The 19,675-nt window shown below is 48.7% G+C and overlaps 1 protein-coding gene across 3 annotated transcripts in view; it reads left to right on the forward strand.

The window, feature by feature from the left end:
- Positions 1-19,328, forward strand: part of LOC140415503 (transcription elongation factor A protein 3-like) — a 99,236-nt gene extending 79,908 nt beyond the window's left edge. For all 3 annotated transcript variants that reach the window (XM_072501062.1, XM_072501061.1, XM_072501060.1), the window contains 5 exons: positions 15,211-15,267; positions 16,283-16,437; positions 17,043-17,189; positions 17,524-17,595; positions 18,823-19,328. In XM_072501062.1, the coding sequence (XP_072357163.1) occupies positions 15,211-15,267; positions 16,283-16,437; positions 17,043-17,189; positions 17,524-17,595; positions 18,823-18,831 (440 nt within the window). In that variant the 3' untranslated portion in view covers positions 18,832-19,328. The remainder of the gene's footprint in view (positions 1-15,210; positions 15,268-16,282; positions 16,438-17,042; positions 17,190-17,523; positions 17,596-18,822) is intronic.
- Positions 19,329-19,675: the final 347 nt, after the last annotated feature.

Here is a 19,675-nt window from a genome sequence, read left to right on the forward strand (position 1 = left end):
TCTTCAGTGCAGGGAACCGGGCTAAGTGCGGCCTCAGCCACACACTCCCTGCCGAGTCCCCCGATCTGCACGGATGGGCGTTACATAGTGGAGCCGGAAACACCCGGCTAATCATATGCTACAGACTCTGTTCCCATTTGGGTAAATCACGCCCAGTATGCTTTCAAGAAAGATTCAGATATAACTCTTGCAGTGAAAAAGATCAATGTGTGTGGGGGAAAAGTGGGACAAACTATTGAGTTGGATTATCAGCCATGATCATAATGAATGATGGAGCAGGCTCGCAGGGCTGAATGGCCGACGACTCCTATTTTCTATGTTTTCTGTACTTCACGCTGGACTGAATGACAAGGTCCCATGCCAGATTTTGCACTTGGAATCTCATTAATTATGCACAGATGAGTTCCCCCTCCGAGTCACATGGTAGACTGGGAGCTAATTTGTCCACCTGCTGTCAGCTGATGGGTTCTAAAGTCCCTGCGCCATCTGTAAACAGTCCAGTACGCGCCTATCACTCTGTCCAGCCCACCTGTCCTCATCAGCATGTCAGCAACCCCGAGGGAAAAGGCTTGCAGCTTCGTTAAGAAGTCTGTTGGTCGATTCAACCACACCTCCCCCTCCACCAAGCCCATCAGCTCTGAGGCGCCCATTCCCTACTTGGATGTCTAACCTTCCCATCTAGAGTCTTTGTGCATCCCTTCCAGTAATGTGATGAATACCACGCTGACCACAGAATTCAGATTAAAATAAAGATGCTTCTAAGAATCAGAAATTAAAACTGATGCACAGTGTGTATAACCCAAGTCAAATAAAATCATTACAGCAGACATATCTTTTAGAATCCAATAGACACATGGAAAAAGACACTAATTCCACCCTTAGACTAATTAAATTGCCTTGAACAAAGAGCCGAAGTAAAGGATCCTTGGCTTGACAGAAGATAAATACCTTTTAATGACTTAATTGCAACTGTGGCGACAGCTGTAACGAAAGAGGCTACGTACAAGATAACAAATAAAATCAATTAATATAACGTCCTAACAAAATGAAGTCACTCTTAGGATGACCTACTGACTGACTATATGTTAAAATGCTTGACACTTAAATTGATGTTAAACAAAACATTAATCAGCTTTCGAAGACAGACTGCCAATAAGATCAAATGAAACTACAAAATTGTAAAGGAAATGCTCATTATGGAGATATAAAAACCGAGCTATTAACAGAGATAGAAAAGAAAATGTATAAGAATAGACAGATTTACAGAGCTATCACTCCCTCCTCTCCTGCGAGAGTCCAGGCAACGCTCTGTTCCAGCCACCTGTTTCATCAGACAAGTCCCTTGAGAATTTGGGAGTATGTGCCTATTAATCTTTTTCAAAATGTATTAGGTAGAGATGCACGATACTTTCGGATTTTCACGTTTAAATATATCCTTCTCTTAAAGAAGATAATCTGTTAGCAGATAACAAATAACTGTTACATTTTCAGTTTGAAGACTCTTAACTTTGTTCATACATTCTGAAATATCTTATTTTTTAAAAAATAAATATTTTATTGAAAATTTTTGGTCAACCAACACAGTACATTGTGCATCCTTTACACAATATTATTACAACACAAATAACAATGACCTATTTTATAAACAAAAAATGAATAAATAATAAATAACAAAAATGAAAACTAACCCTAATTGGCAACTGCCTTATCACAAGTAACACTCTCCAAAGATATAATTTAACAGTCCAATATATAATTATCTGTCACAACGACCTATACATATTATACAGTATATATTAACAACCCTGAGAGTCCTTCTGGTTCCTCCCCCCCCCCCCCCCCCCGGATCCTGGGCTGCTGCTGCTGCCTTTTTTCCATTCCATCTATCTTTCTGCGAGGTATTCGACGAACGGTTGCCACTGCCTGGTGAACCCTTGAGCCGACCCCCTTAGAACGAACTTAATCCGCTCTAGCTTTATAAACCCTACCATATCATTTATCCAGGTCTCCACCCCTGGGGGCTTGGCTTCTTTCCACATTAACAATATCCTGCGCCGGGCTACTAGGGACGCAAAGGCCAAAACATCGGCCTCTCTTGCCTCCTGCACTCCCGGCTCTTGTGCAACCCCAAATATAGCCAATCCCCAGCTTGGTTCGACCCGGACCCCCACTACTTTTGAAAGCACCTTTGTCACCCCCATCCAAAACCCCTGTAGTGCCGGGCATGACCAAAACATATGGGTATGATTCGCTGTGCTTCTCGAGCACCTCGCACACCTATCCTCCACCCCAAAAAATTTACTGAGCCGTGCTCCAGTCATATGCGCCCTGTGTAATACCTTAAACTGAATCAGGCTTAGCCTGGCACACGAGGACGACGAGTTTACCCTGCTTAGGGCATCTGCCCACAGCCCCTCCTCGATCTCCTCTCCCAGCTCTTCTTCCCATTTCCCTTTTAGTTCATCTACCATAGTCTCCCCTTCGTCCCTCATTTCCCTATATATATCTGACACCTTACCATCCCCCACCCACGTCTTTGAGATCACTCTGTCCTGCACCTCTTGTGTCGGGAGCTGCGGGAATTCCCTCACCTGTTGCCTCGCAAAAGCCCTCCGTTGCATATACCTGAATGCATTCCCTTGGGGCAACCCATATTTCTCGTCAGCGCTCCCAGACTCGCGAACTTCCCATCCACAAACAGATCTTTCAGTTGCGTTATTCCTGCTCTTTGCCACATTCCATATCCCCCATCCATTCCCCCCGGGGCAAACCTATGGTTGTTTCTTATCGGGGACCCCCCCAAGGCTCCAATCTTTCCCCTATGCCGTCTCCACTGTCCCCAAATCTTCAGTGTAGCCACCACCACCGGGCTTGTGGTGTAGTTCCTCGGTGAGAACGGCAATGGGGCTCTCACCATAGCCTGCAGTCTAGTCCCCCTACAGGACGCCCTCTCTAATCTCTTCCACGCCGCTCCCTCCTCCTCTCCCATCCACTTACTCACCATTGAAATATTAGCGGCCCAATAATACTCACTTAGGCTCGGTAGTGCCAGCCCCCCCCTATCCCTGCTACGCTGTAAGAATCCCTTCCTCACTCTCGGGGTCTTCCCGGCCCACACAAAACCCATGATGCTCTTTTCAATCCTTTTAAAAAAAAAAAGCCTTCGTGATCACCACCGGGAGGCACTGAAACACAAAGAGGAATCTCGGGAGGACCACCATCTTAACCGCCTGCACCCTCCCTGCCATTGACAGGGATACCATATCCCATCTCTTGAAATCCTCCTCCATTTGTTCCACCAACCGCGTTAAATTTAACCTATGCAATGTGCCCCAATTCTTGGCTATCTGGATCCCCAGGTAACAAAAGTCCCTTGTTACCTTCCTCAACGGTAGGTCCTCTATTTCTCTACTCTGCTCCCCTGGATGCACCACAAACAACTCACTTTTTCCCATGTTCAATTTATACCCTGAAAAATCTCCAAACTCCCCAAGTATCCGCATTATTTCTGGGATCCCCTCCGCCGGGTCTGCCACGTATAGTAGCAAATCGTCCGCATACAAAGATACCCGGTGCTCTTCTCCTCCTCTAAGTACTCCCCTCCACTTCTTGGAACCCCTCAACGCTATCGCCAGGGGCTCAATCGCCAGTGCAAACAATAATGGGGACAGAGGGCATCCCTGCCTTGTCCCTCTATGGAGCCGAAAATATGCAGATCCCCGTCCATTCGTGACCACGCTCGCCATCGGGGCCCTATACAACAGCTGCACCCATCTAACATACCCCTCTCCAAAACCAAATCTCCTCAACACCTCCCACAAATAATCCCACTCCACTCTATCAAATGCTTTCTCGGCATCCATCGCCACTACTATCTCCGTTTCCCCCTCTGGTGGGGCCATCATCATTACCCCTAACAGCCTCCGTATATTCGTGTTCAGCTGTCTCCCCTTCACAAACCCAGTTTGGTCCTCGTGGACCACCCCCGGGACACATTCCTCTATTCTCATTGCCATTACCTTGGCCAGGATCTTGGCATCTACATTTAGGAGGGAAATAGGCAATGCGGGTCCTTTTCCTTCTTTAAGAGAAGCGATATCGTTGCTTCAGACATAGTCGGGGGCAGTTGTCCCCTTTCCTTTGCCTCATTAAAGGTCCTCGTCAATACCGGGGCGAGCAAGTCCACATATTTTCTATAGAATTCGACTGGGAATCCATCCGTTCCCGGGGCCTTTCCCGCCTGCATGCTCCTAATTCCTTTCACCACTTCTTCTACCTCGATCTGTGCTCCCAGTCCCACCCTTTCCTGCTCTTCCACCTTGGGAAATTCCAGCCGATCCAAGAAGCCCATCATTCTCTCCCTCCCATCCGGGGGTTGAGCTTCATATAATTTTTTATAAAATGTCTTGAACACTCCATTCACTCTCTCCGCTCCCCGCTCCATCTCTCCTTCCTCATCCCTCACTCCCCCTATTTCCCTCACTGCTCCCCTTTTCCTCAATTGGTGTGCCAGCAACCTGCTCGCCTTCTCCCCATATTCGTACTGTACACCCTGTGCCTTCCTCCATTGTGCCTCTGCAGTGCCCGTAGTCAGCAAGTCAAATTCTACATGTAGTCTTTGCCTTTCCCTGTACAGTCCCTCCTCCGGTGCTTCCGCATATTGTCTGTCCACCCTCAAAAGTTCTTGCAGCAACCGCTCCCGTTCCTTACTCTCCTGCTTCCCTTTATGTGCCCTTATTGATATCAGCTCCCCTCTAACCACCGCCTTCAACGCCTCCCAGACCACTCCCACCTGGACCTCCCCATTATCATTGAGTTCCAAGTACTTTTCAATGCACCCCCTCACCCTTAGACACACCCCCTCATCTGCCATTAGTCCCATGTCCATTCTCCAGGGTGGGCGCCCTCCTGTTTCCTCCCCTATCTCCAAGTCTACCCAGTGTGGAGCGTGATCCGAAATGGCTATAGCCGTATACTCCGTTCCCCTCACCTTCGGGATCAACGCCCTTCCCAGCACAAAAAAGTCTATTCGCGAGTAGACTTTATGGACATAGGAGAAAAACGAGAACTCCTTACTCCTAGGTCTGCTAAATCTCCACGGGTCTACACCTCCCATCTGCTCCATAAAATCTTTAAGTACCTTGGCTGCTGCCGGCCTCCTTCCAGTCCTGGACTTCGACCTATCCAGCCCTGGTTCCAACACCGTATTAAAATCTCCCCCCATTATCAGCTTTCCCATCTCTAGGTCCGGAATGCGTCCTAGCATCCGCCTCATAAAATTGGCATCATTCCAGTTCGGGGCATATACGTTTACCAAAACCACCGTCTCCCCCTGTAGTTTGCCACTCACCATCACGTATCTGCCCCCGTTATCCGCCACTATAGTCTTTGCCTCGAACATTACCCGCTTCCCCACTAATATAGCCACCCCCCTGTTTTTCGCATCTAGCCCCGAATGGAACACCTGCCCCACCCATCCTTTGCGTAGCCTAACCTGGTCTATCAGTTTCAGGTGCGTTTCCTGTAACATAACCACATCTGCCTTAAGTTTCTTAAGGTGTGCGAGTACCCGTGCCCTCTTTATCGGCCCGTTCAGCCCTCTCACGTTCCACGTGATCAGCCGGGTTGGGGGGCTTCCTACCCCCCCCCCCCCTTGTCGATTAGCCATCCCCTTTTTCCAGCTCCTCACCCGGTTCCCACGCAGCTGTATCTCCCCCAGGCGGTGCCCCCCCGCCCATCCCCTCCCATACCAGCTCCCCCCTCTCCCCAGCAGCAGCAACCCAGTAATTCCCCCCTCCCACCCCCCCCCCCCCCCCGCTAGATCCCCCGCTAGCGTAATTACTCCCCCCATGTTGCTCCCAGAAGTCAGCAAACTCTGGCCGACCTCGGCTTCCCCCCGTGACCTCGGCTCGCACCGTGCGACGCCCCCTCCTTCCTGCTTCTCTATTCCCGCCATGATTATCATAGCGCGGGAACCAAGCCCGTGCTTCTCCCTTGGCCCTGCCCCCAATGGCCAACGCCCCATCTCCTCCACCTCCCCTCCTCCCCCATCACCACCTGTGGAAGAGAGAAAAGTTACCACATCGCAGGATTAGTACATAAAACTCCTCTTTCCCCCCTTTTTAACCCCCCTCTTCGCCCCCCACATTCGCCCCACCACTTTGTTCAAACGTTCTTTTTAATAACCCGCTCAGTCCAGTTTTTCTTCCACAATAAAAGTCCACGCTTCATCCGCCGTCTCAAAGTAGTGGTGCCTCCCTCGATATGTGACCCACAGTCTTGCGGGTTGCAGCATTCCAAATTTTATCTTCTTTTTATGAAGCACCGCCTTGGCCCGATTAAAGCTCGCCCTCCTTCTCGCCACCTCCGCACTCCAGTCTTGATAAACGTGGATCACCGCGTTCTCCCATTTACTGCTCCGAGTTTTCTTTGCCCATCTAAGGACCATTTCTCTATCCTTAAAACGGAGGAATCTCACCACTATGGCTCTGGGAATTTCTCCTGCTCTCGGTCCTCGCGCCATCACTCGGTATGCTCCCTCCACCTCCAACGGACCCGCCGGGGCCTCCGCTCCCATTAACGAGTGCAGCATCATGCTCACATATGCCCCGACGTCCGCTCCCTCCGCACCTTCAGGAAGACCAAGAATCCTCAGGTTGTTCCTCCTTGCGTTGTTCTCCAGTGCCTCCAACCTTTCCACACATCGTTTCTGATGTGCCTCATGCGTCTCCGTCTTCACCACCAGGCCCTGAATGTCGTCCTCATTCTCGGCTGCCTTTGCCTTCACGACCCGAAGCTCCCGCTCCTGGGTCTTTTGTTCCTCCTTTAGCCCTTCGATCGCCTGTAGTATCGGGGCCAACAGCTCTTTCTTCATTTCCTTTTTGAGCTCTTCCACACAGCATTTCAAGAACTCTTGTTGTTCAGGGCCCCATGTTCAACTGCCACCTTCCGACGCCATCTTGGTTTTTGCTTGCTTTCCTTGCCGCTGTTCTAAAGGATCCACTGCAATCCGGCCACTTTCTCCTTTTTTCATCCGTATCCAGGGGGGATTCCCTTCTGGTTTACCGCACAGTGTTTTTAGCCGTCAAAATTGCCGTTGGGGCTCCTATCAAGAGCCCAAAAGTCCGTTTCAACGGGAGCTGCCGAAACGTGCGACTCAGCTGGTCATCGCCGCACCCGGAAGTCCTGAAATATCTTATAATAAACACCCACTAGAACAATAAACTGCATATTCCTACAGTGAGTAAGTTTAAATTCCGAGATGCTCATTTAGGATGTCTTGGATGACGAAGGCTGAAAAAGTAGGAGGTTGAGTTTTGAGCGATCTACTCAAAAAAACCTTCCATTAGCAGGTAACTGAAACCTGTTTGAGGCCTGGAAGTCATCTCCCTCCAGTGAGAGCTGTCCTGTTTCTTTGCAGGAAAAATGGCTTTCTCTCCTTTGGAGGTTTAGTCAGAAATAGACTAGTAAGACTAACATTTGGGTCAGGGAAACCCTAAACTGCTCACGATAAACAATGTGGTATTCCTTTGACCCCCTTGTTTGTGAACTTTTCATGCAGCCTTGTCGAGGTCCAACTTCTCCCCTCGGTCTTCCATTGTTTGTCATACTCATCCTCTTGACCTTCTGCCTGCCATTGTGAGCCCTCAACCTCGCTCCCACCCCCCACCTCCTCCTTGCACAATCCTCTTTCCACATTACCCATTGCCTTCGTCTAGCCACCCCACTGGTCTCTCCTTCCACTCCACCCCCGGTTGATCTTCGGACCTTTGTTATGCTGGTTGTACGAGACCCGCAGCATAGCGCAGTCCAGAGAGCCATTGGTGTCTGGCACCAGGGGGTGGAGACCTCTGTAGTCCCCAACCCAGGCACCAGTACTGATCCAAGACGGTGACACAGGAGAGTCCATGGAGCCAGCAGCAAAGTGCTGTCCATGAAGATCAGCTCAGCATGGAGATGGAGGGCAGGAACCAGTGTGTCCTGGCAGAGTGATGTACAGTGCATCAGGAGCAGCGCAGCACTGTAGCAGAAAGTTGTTGCACTCCATCTGAAGTCTCTTGTAAACTGAGGAGTGCCTTGTGCACGTCACTCTTTAGAAATTGGTTTCAGACTGACATAATTTCCCACAGGTGTGATGCAAGATTGAAAGGCCTGATGGGATACCAGCAGGTAGCTGTTTTAATGAGCATTCACGGGATGCAAATGAATGCAAAAGGCGTTCACGCCAGTGGCCAGCGGGAAGACCAACCTGTCATTGGGAGAAGGGAAAATTGCTATGTGATTTAAAACAAAAACAAACATTTTTAAACTATTTTTATTCTCCGCTTTCACCCTCCCCACCTTGTAATTACCTAGTACCCGGGCAGCAAGGTGGCGCAGTGGTTAGCATTGCTGCCTCATGGCGCCGAGGTCCCAGGTTCGATCCCGGCTATGGGTCACTGTCCATGTGGAGTTTGCACATTCTCCCCGTGTTTGCGTGGGTTTCGGCCCCGCAATCCAAAGATGTGCAGGGTAAGTGGATTGGCCTCAATAAATTGTCCCTTAATTGGAAAAAATGAATTGGGTACTCTAAAATTTATTTGAGAAAAAGTAATTACCTAGTAATATTATACCTACAGAGCGCCCCCCCAATCCCGTGCCACCTACACTCCTAGGTATCTAAAGTGGGTCGCCGCCCAACCCCGGCTCCCACCCCTGGCCGAGACACCACAAAATATTTGTTTTTTCCCAAATTTAGCTTGTACCCCAAAAAAGACCCAAACACTCGAAGCAGCTCCAGTATACCCCCCATCAATGCACTCGGTTCCGACAAATACAATAGTACGTCGTCCATGTACAAAGATACCCTTTCATAGAATTTACAGTGCAGAAGGAGGCCATTCGGCCCATCGAGTCTGCACCGGCTCTTGGAAAGAGCACTCTACCCAAGGTCAACACCACCACCCTATCTCCATAACCCAGTAACCCCACCCAACACTAAGGGCAATTTTGGACACTAAGGGCAATTTATCATGGCCAATCCACCTAACCTGCACATCTTTGGACTGTGGGAGGAAACCGGAGCACCCGGAGGAAACCCACGCACACACGGGGAGGATGTGCAGACTCCGCACAGACAGTGACCCAAGCTGGAATCGAACCTGGGACCCTGGAGCTGTGAAGCAATTGTGCTATCCACAAGGCTACCGTGCTGCCCCTTTGCTCCATCCCCCCACCCCGCACTCCCCTGAACGCCTCAACACGATGGCCACCGGCTCAAACAACAGGGGAGGACATAGGACATCCCTGTCTGGTCCCTCAGTGCAGCGCAAAATACCCCAAACTCCTACTATTCGTATAACTACATTCAATACACTCCTAATGTTCAAAAAGAGCTGCCTCCCTTTCACAAACCCTGCCTGATCTTCCCCTATCACCTTCGGGAGGCACTCCTCCAACCTACCCACCAATACCTTCTCCAACACCTTTGCATCCACATCCACAAATCTATACGACCCACACTCAGTTGGATCCTTTTCCTTCTTGAGCAACAAGGAGATCGATGCCTGCCCCAAAGTCGGTTGCAACACCCCACTATCGCCTCCTCAAACATCCCCACCATCGGCGGTGCCAACTTATCCCTAAATTTCTCACACTACTCTACCGGAAACCCATCCAGCCCTGCTACCTTCCCCAACTGCATCCTCCCAATCGCGTCCTTTATCTCCTGCTCCACTATTGTCCCCTCCAATCTCACTCACTCCTCCTCCCCTAACCTCGGATATTCCAAACTATCCAGGAATTCCTGCATCCCCCGATCCTCCCCCGGTGGTTCCGACCTATACAACCTCTCCTAAAACTCCTCAAACACCCTATTAATCTGGTCTGGAGCCACCACCAATTTTCCTGCCATATCCCGCACTTGAACAATTTCCCTCACCACTGCCCCCCTCTGAAGTTGGTTGCCAGCACAGCCTTCTCTCCATACACGTAGACTGCTTCCCTTGCCCGCCTCAATTGGCGCACCGTCTTCTTTGTGGACAGCTGATGAAAGCTCGCCTGCAACTCCTTCCTCTTTTCCAACAGTGCTGGATCTACATCCTCTGCATACCTCCTGTCTACCTCCAACATCTCGTCTATTAATCTTTGCTGCTCCACCCTCTCCTCCTTGTCCACCTTTGCCTTAAACGATATCACCTCCCCCCCTCACCACCGCTTTAAAGCTTCCCATACCACCGCCTTCGAAACCTCCACCGCACAATTAAACTCCAGGTATTCCTGAATTACTTTCCCAATCTTATCACAAAACCCTCAGTTCCCCAACAGCCGCACATCCAATCTCTACCCCGGGCCCTGCACTGCTCCCTTTTCCAACACCATGTCCACCCAATGCTGCGCATGATCCGATATCGCAATTGACAAATATTCCGCCCCTTGACCCCGGCCAACAGCACCTTCCCACCACAAAAAAATCTATCTGCGAATAGACCTTATGAACCTAAGAGAAAAACGAATACTCCCGCTCCCCCGGATGCAAAATCTTCCAAGGGTCCACTCCTCCCATTTCCACCATTAGTCCAACCAACGTCTTCGCCCCCCCCGACTGGGCAAGCGACCGCGGACGTGACCTATCCAATCTTGGCTCCTGCACCAAGTTCCAGTCTCCACCCACTATCAGTTCATGTGAATCCAGTCGGGGGTGGCCCCACGCACCTTCTTTACATCATCTCAGTTAGGACCATGTACGCTAACCAACGCCACTAACCTCCCCTCCAATCTCCCTGATCTACCTCCACTTTCTCCATTTGGAACCGCATTCTTTTACTAACCAGGACCGCAACCCCCCGCGCCCTGCAATCAAAACCAGAGTGAAACATCTGATTAACCCAGCCCTTCATAAGCCTCACCTGATCCTTCACCCTGAAGTGAGTCTCCTGCAGCATTGCCACATCAGCCTTCAAACTTTTCAGTTGCGCAAACACCCTTGACCTCTTCACTGGGCCTCCCTACCCCCTCACTTTCCACATAACTATTGTTAGAGGGGGTCTCTTCCCCCCGCCCTCCCCTCATCATAACTCCGGGCCCTGCCCAATGAGCCTGACCTGCCCCTATCCATTGTTAACATCGAACCTCATCTCCCTGCCCCCCCCCCCCCCTCCCAGAATCCCCCCCCCTACATTTCCTCTCGATAGCCTCACCTCGTATCAAGCCCCCTCCCCCTATTTCACACCTAGGCCCATTGAAACCTGCTCCAATGTCTGCAGCCCCTCCCACCACCACACCTCCATTCACTAGCTGACTTAAGTTTGCAAGTGCAGGGGCCCCTTCCCCAGGCCCCCCCCCCCTCCCCCCTCCCGCCCAGTCCCAGGAAAAACAATCAAATATGCACATCTCAGGAAAAAATATCACTACAAAGAACAACAATAAAAAACTTAACCTGTATAACAGCATGAAGTAAAAACATAAGTCAAAACTACATATAAGCTCTCCTAACTCCCCTTCGACAGTCCACCACACCTCTTCGGTCCCATTCTTCACTTCTGCCCCAAGCCTTCTGCCTTCACAAACGCCTCCGCCACCTCCACCGTCTCAAAATAGGAGTCTGGAGTTGCATATCATCCTCAGCTTCGCTGGATACACCACTCTTAACCACACCCCACAGTTGTACAATACCATCTTCACTCGGCTGAATGCCGCTCGCTTCCTTGCCAGTTCCCCCATCAAGTCCTGATAAATGCGAACAGCAGCACCAGCCCACTGCACCTCCCGCTTCTGCTTTGCCCAGTTCAGGAACCTTCTCTTTCGTGTGGTACCTATGGAAGCAGATGATCACTGCCCTTGGTGGCCCGTTCAACTTCAGCTTAGACCTCAGCGACCGATGAACCCAGTCCAGTTCATATGAGAAGGTTCCTCTCCCTCCCCCATCAGTTCCGCCAACATCTTGGCAAAGTACTCCGTTGGCCTCTGGCCCTCCACCCCCTCGGGCAGGCCCACAATCCTCAAATGTTGCGCTTCGAGTGATTCTCCAAGTCCTCCAACTTTGCTTGCAACCCCTTATTGGCCTCAACCACCCTCCGCAACTCATGCCCCACCGAGGTGAGCTGATTGCTGTGCTGCAACATGGCCTGCTCCACTCCCTTCATCTTCTTGCCCTGCTCTCTCACCTCGGCCGATGTCTTCGCCACAGCTACTCTCACCTGGATGACTGCCTCCTCCACCACTGCCTTCAATGCCACCACCATCTCTTTTCTCAGCACCTCCATATGTTTCGCAAACTGCTTCTTCAACTCCAAGGACATCACCTCAGTCATCTTCTCTGCTGTAAGCAGTGCGGCCCCACCCAGCAGCCCAGCATATGCTATCTTGCCAGCTCCTGGGCTGGCCCTCTCACTCGACGGTGAACCCTCACTCCCTCCAAGGGGCTGGTTTAGCACAGGGCTAAATCACTGGCTTTGAAAGCAGACCAAGGCAGGCCAGCAGCACGGTTCAATTCCCATACCAGCCTCCCCGAACAGGCGCCGGAATGTGGCGACTAGGGGCTTTTCACAGTAACTTCATTTGAAGCCTACTTGTGACAATAAGCAATTTTCATTTCATTTTTCATTTCATTTCCCTTCTTCGTGGCTGTTTTCATTTGACTCTTTGACATTCTTTGCATTTTTTATACCTTCTTGCACCCAATCATTCACAAATTGCCCCAGGACCAGACATTAACTCCTAAAAACAGGCCCCGAGCAGGAGCCACCCAACGTGTGACTTCCCCTCTACATGCCCCCACCGGAAGTTTCTTTTGAAATATTTTTATTGGTATTTTCAATTTTTACACATTTGCACTTTGTTTAATATTTACAGTACATGTGGTGCTTATATATATCTTATCTTCTGTCTTGGTGTGCTCTTCTACACCCCCCCCCCCCCCCCCCCCTTCACCCCCCCTCCCCCAAACATTGCCACTCTTAGGCACAACTCCACCCTCACCCCCACAATCTCGGAAAAGGCTGCCCAGAACCTTACCAGTTTGGGACAGGCCTAAAATATATGGGTGTGGTTGGCCAGCCTCTCTGGCACCATTCACATTTACCTTCCACCTCTGGGAAGAACCTGTTCATTCAGGTTCTGGTTAGGTGCACTCTGTGTACCATTTTGAACTGCATGAGGCTGAGTCTTGCGCTGGAGGAGGTGGAGTTGGCCTTGCTCAGTGCTTCCCTCTAGAGTCCCCAGCCCATTTCTGTCCCCAGTTCGTCTCCCCATTTCCGTCTCCCCATTTCCCTCTGGCCTCGTCCAGTGGCGTTCGTCCCTTGTCCAGTAGCTGCCTGTACATTGTCCCACAGTTTCCCCTTTCCTTACTTCCCGTATTTATCAGGTCCTCTAGCAGTGTGGTCTCAGGGGCCCTGGGGTTCCCTACTGTCTCGTTGCAGAGGAAGTGCTTTACTTGTAGGTGCCTACGTTCCTGTCCTGTTGGTAGTTCCAGCTCCTCCGTCAGTTCTCTGTGTCGCTAGTCTGTTTCCCATGTAAAAGGTCCTGACTGTCGGCGTCCCTCTGTTCTGTCTCCATTTCTTGAAGGTGGTGTCTAGCATGACTGATGGAAACTTGTGGTTTCCGTAGATGGGGGCCATGGGAGACAGCTCGGTCAGACCAAAATGGTTCCTCATTTGATTCCTCGACCTTAGCGTGGCTACCACCACTGGGCAGGATGTGTATTTTGTCGGGGGGAATGGGAGCGCTGCCGTGGCGAGGGCCCGGAGGGTCGTTCCCTTGCAGGAGGCCTCCTCCATCCGCAGCCATTCCGCCTTGGGTTCACATACCCATCCCCTCACTCTTTCTGCCGTGGCTGCCCAGTAGTAATATTGCAGGTTTGGTAAGGCCAGGCCGCCCCTATCTTTTCTCCTTTGCAGTGTTGATTTGGGGACTCTCGGGTTCTTACACCGCCCCCCCCCCCTGCAAAGTTAAGTCGCACCCACGGCACACAACACAAGTGTCCCAGTCCAGGACTAACACTTTTTTATTCTTCCTACCAAAATGAACAACTTCATGTTTTTCCATATTATACTCCATCTGCCAGGTTTCTGCCCACTCGCTCAACCTAACTCTACCCATCTGCTACCTCCTTATGTCCTCTTCACAACATATTTTCTTATCTATCTTTGTGGCATCTGCCTTGGTCTTCCATGCCTTCACTCCCCTCGTCTAAGTCATTGATGTAAATTGTAAGTTGAGGCCCCATAACAGACCCCTGCAGGACTCCACTTGTCACTTGCTGCCAATCAGAAAAAGACCCATTTATGCATACTGTTTTCTGCCAATCTTCAATCCAGGAGGGATGTTAGCCCCTACACCATGAGCTTTTATTTTCCGCAATACCCTTTGCTGTGGCACCTGATCAAATACCTTCTGGAAATTGAAGTACAGTAGGTCTACAGGCTCTTTTTTTGTATCCACAGCGCATATTACCCCTTCAAAGAACTCCAATAAGTTGGTTGAACATAATTTCCCCTTTCACAGATCAGGCTGACTCTTCCTGATTGCCGTGGATTTTTCTAAATGCCCTTCTTTAACCTCTGTAATAATTCTAACACCTCCCCTATTGTGATAACCCTCACGAGGACCATGGGTAATCACTTCCCGATGTCCCCGTGGGGTTCGTGAAGGACAAGTTCCCATGGTAACAGGCAGAGGCCTTCCCAGCAGGGACTCATTGCAGAGCCCTTTTAAATGCCGTTCCGGACTTGGACCGAGTGTTCTGTTGGCCACGGGCTGGGACACTTGTGTTGTGTGCGTGGGTGCGGCTTTACTTTTGAGTTCAGAATAAATCTGGTTAAACCTTCTTCATGTCTCCGGGAGTACAACACCCACGGCAGATGTCAAGCTGACCGGCCTATAGTTTCCTGTTTTCTGCCTCCCTCCCTCCATGAATAGAGCAATTGGTTATATTTACTACTTTCCAGCCTGATGGAACCTTTCCAGAATCCTGCAAATTTCTACAGTTTCACTGACCCAGCACGATCTCTAATAATTGCTCAGCTTTAGCAGTAAATAGTAGGCGAGATCCCACAATCCCTGCCACACCTAACAGGAAGCACAAGATGGGAAATAGAGGACGTGCAGCCTGCATGTTCCCCACAGATGCTCCCTGTGAATGCTTGTCCTTGCTGGGAATACTGTACTGTGGAACAACTCTTGTGCATTTCAGCTCCAGATGTTGGAATAATGTGTTGCTTCTTCTTTCCATAGATGATTACAAAGACTATGGTGCCAACTGTGACAAGATGGGCGCAGAAATCGAGGATTATATCCTTTATATTAAATGAATGAATAAAAATCACCACACTCCCGAGGACTATAGGCTGTTCTCTCCCTTTCTGAGAGAGAGCCGACTGGTGGTGATTTAACCAGAGGGTTAGCAGTCCTCGGGTGAGGGGCAAGGTTGAGAAGGCAGGGCCTTCATGGATGACTTCAGCCGGTACAAGAATTGAACCCGCGCTGTTGGCATAGCTTCACATCATGAACCAACCAACCATCCAGCCACCTGAGCTAACCGACCCCCACTTCTATTAATCAGCGATGATACTGAGGGGTGATGGTGTCAGGAGGTCGAGAACAAAAAGTGAGTGAAAGGAAATAAGAAATTGTACATAGTGCCTTTCACAACTTCACAACATCCCCAAGCCCTTTACAGCTAATGTAGTATTTTTGAAGTTTTGTCTTTGCTGTTATTAGGGAAATGCAACCACAAATTTGCACACAGCATGTCCCCATAAAGAGCAATGAGGTAATGACCCGATTATTTATTTTTAGATGTTGGTTGAGATAAATATTAGCCAGGGTACCAGGAAGAATTCTCCTGCTTTTCTTCAAAATAGTGTGATGGAATCCTTTATGCTCACATGCGAGGGTAGATGGGCCCTTGTTTTAATGATGGCACATCATCCCATAGCCTTCCCTCTAAGGCACTGGGAGTGTCAGTCTAGATTTTACACTCAAATCTCGTGGAGTTAGGGGTTGAATCCCAACATGTGATTCAGAGGTGAGATTGTGCAGCACAGAATGCCAGCCATTCGGCCTAGCCTAGCTGCCAGGGCAGGTTCTTTCGAAAGACAATTAGTCCCATTCCCTTGCTCTTCCTCCACAGCCCTGTAAATCTCTCCCATCCACTAGTTATCAGACTTCCCTTTGAATGTTGCCATTAATTTTACTTCCACCAAGCCTTTCAGCCAATGCATTCCACTCTCTCACAGCTTAATTAAGTTTCCTCTTGTGTCGGCAGCTTCCTTTGCCATGATGTTTTTTTTCTGAACCATTTCACATATCTACCAGGAATTTCAGAAAACTGATATGAAATACAAAAACCGTGTCCGAAGCAGAATAAGTAACCTGAAGGATCCAAAGAACCCCAACCTGAGAAAGAATGTGTTGGCTGGTGCGATCGACCTGCTGCATCTGGCGAGGATGACCGCAGAGGTGAGGTGGCTTCAAGGTATATGGTAGCACCTGCAGGTTTCAACAGTGAAGAGATGGAAAAAAATACTAGTGTGTTACAGAACTGGTTGCAATACCAACTTGCACTAATTGCAGATGCTCATTGACCAGCAACCGGCCACTTGGGCAAGGGACAAAGTGTCTCTGCTGCACGTGGAACTGTTTCACGATGGGAGAGCCCATCTTTGAGAAGAGGGGTGGAGAGCTGACATGGAATAATCCCATTAGCATCTGGTCAATCTTACTTTATTATATAGCTAATACCATCTAACATGATTCTACTTGTATGTACTGAATTTAGAGTCATACAGTAGAGAGGCTACACTAGTATAGCTTTCTTATAAGACGGTGACTTCCTCTGTTTTCTATGAATCTCAAATTTTCTGCGAAGACTGGAGTTGAGTCCGACCTTTGTTGACTTTGACTCCATGGTTAGGGTCTGGGTTTTGATTTCAATGGGCTCTTGTTCCCTGGAATCCAGTTGAGGTGAAGACCTGAACCAATTTCTCTGCCGTTATGCATGGATTTGTAACTTTTTGTAAAGTTGACCATCTTCTTGAGCCCATCGTTCACCCATGTCTTTGCAGGAGATGGCCAGTGATGAGTTAAAGGAACTTCGCAATGTGATAACGAAGGAAGCAATCAGGGAGCATCAAATGGCAAAGACAGGAGGAACTCATTCTTCTCTCTTCCAATGTGGGAAATGCAGGAAGAAAAATTGTACCTATAATCAGGTAATTGGATATTGATGCAATATGATTAATGCTAAAAGCTTTAATGTACTGTTTCCTAGATCTATATGGTGCATATAACCCCAATTTCCCTCATACTACATCACAGTGTAAACATTGATATTACTTCATTAGCCATCATTGACATTTATGCTTAATATTTCATCAACAATTGGATGAGTCTAAATATCACAGCAAGTTTCAATTTCCTTAATGGTCTGAGAGTCAGCTAAGGAGCTCAACACATCCAATTTGTGCTTTCCCTGGACTCCTGATCATTAAATCGAAGTTCTTTTGTAGTTGTGTACTGAATCTTTTCTTTTCATTATCTCCATAGGTTCAGACCCGTAGTGCTGATGAACCAATGACCACTTTTGTTCTGTGTAATGAATGCGGAAACCGGTGGAAGGTTTGTTTTATCATTCCATCATACCTTCTCTTTTGCCCCCCCCCCCCACCCCTCCCCCACATTAAAAGAAGTCACAGTGAGGTTCAGTCCCATTCTTCATGGGTGGTTCATTAGCCAATGGAGTGAGTATTGGCACATTATTCAATCATTTAAAAAAATAATTAGAGTGCCCAATTCATTTTTTCCAATTAAGGGGTAATTTAGCGTGACCACTCCACCTACCCTGCACATCTTTGGGTTGTGGGGGCGAAACCCATGCAGACATGGGAAGAATGTGCAAACTCCACACGGACAGTGACTCAGAGCCGCGATCGAACCTGGGACCTCGGTGCCGTGAGGCAGCAGTGCTAACCACTGTGCTGCCCTAACCATTTTCCAGCTCCCTCACTTCAACTCTACATCTTTGCGACATGTACCAAATAAATATTCCTTGGGCACATTATTCAAATATGAAGGCTATTACAGGTTTAATCTCTACTCAAAGTCCATAAACATGCATTCTTTGGCGGGGGGGGTCACTGGATAGCAATCATAGGTGGGAATTCAGGGCACTAATTTCTCCCCTCCGATGCTGCTGGGGGGCTCCACCCTCTGTATTTACATGGCCAGGATTTTATGGCTCCTCCCAGCTGGTGGGATATTACAGTCCCACTGGACTGAATGAGATTTAAATCGTTCACTGCATCCGCCAGGAGAGACACACCGCGCGGCAAGGTCGCTAAATCCTGGCCCATGTTTCTCACCTTGTCACTCAGGGCTACTGCCTGAAGCTCGGTTATAATTCCATGGGTGCTGACAACTTGCTGTTGTCCCAATCAACTGAGCACTTTTAGTGTGTGTCGGCAAGTACCTCCGTGGTGGACATTCCACCGGACTGCCCTAAATCTGTCTCGCTACTTTTTCCCTTCTTCCCCATTATGGTGCACTGATTGATTGTTGCCAGTTTTTAGTTAATTTATTGCCCCAGCTGGGGTCAGTAAACCAATTGTCATTTTTTCCTAATCTGCATTCTATTCTTGGGAATAACAAAGACTGGAGCACGTTACTGGGCCAAATTACTGTGAACTGATGATGTTAATTTAAATATCTTGGCTTTGCTTTGATAGATTGATGTTAAACCCTTGGTATGTCACTGCTGTTCAACAGTTAAGTAAAGCACTATTGTTATTTAAGAGTCCAGTAAATATCAAAATCCTGAAGCAACTTTTACTACTTTTCTCATTTCAGTTCTGCTGATTGACTGCATGGACAACATTGAAACATTCTTCACTGCAATTTAAACCGCAATCTTTTGTGATAAGATGAAAAAGAGTGTAATTCAGCAAGGCCAGAGACTCTCGCTGTGCTTCTCTGTCCTTTTCATCGATGGACGAGAGTAATTTTATTCTTAACCATTGAACTGAATGACCTTTTGCATGCTGTATGTTTTCCGCTGTGTAAATTGCATCTAAAAGAGATTCAGATTTCTGCACTTGGTGATCACTGTGAATTTCGTCAAATTATTTGCAAATTGCACAGAACCAAATTTTGTGGCATTCTTAAAATTTCAAGAGGTGGTTTTCCAGTTGTTTATTTTGTTGCAGCTATATTAAGCTAGTACTCAAATGGTTAATTCTGTTGCAGGAACCAGGAGACAAGTAGGATATTTCTCACTCTTAATACGATTTTTAAAAAAATGTTTTGTTTGAGATTGACCTGAAGTAGTTTTGTCTGAGAATACAATTTGGAACCAACTCTCCTTGCTGTAATGAAAAATTAATTCTGCACTTATAGGAGAGTATGGACATCTGAGGTGGGGTTACAACTGGCCAGAAACTGGACTGGACCAGCCAACACCTTAGACACTCACTCCACCACTAACCGATAGTGGCTGCAGCATGTGCCACCTACAAGGTGCACTGCAGCAACTCACCAAGGCTCCTTAGACACAACATCCAAACCCACAACCTCTACTACTTAGAAGGGCAGCAGGTGCAGAGGAACATCAACACCTGCAATTTTGATCCCAGGTCACAAAGCAGCCTGACTTGGAACTGTGTCGTTGTCACTCCACGGTTGCTGGGTCAAAATCCCGGAACTC

The sequence above is a fragment of the Scyliorhinus torazame genome, chromosome 1, assembly GCF_047496885.1.
Source record: "Scyliorhinus torazame isolate Kashiwa2021f chromosome 1, sScyTor2.1, whole genome shotgun sequence".
Lineage (NCBI taxonomy): Eukaryota > Metazoa > Chordata > Chondrichthyes > Carcharhiniformes > Scyliorhinidae > Scyliorhinus > Scyliorhinus torazame.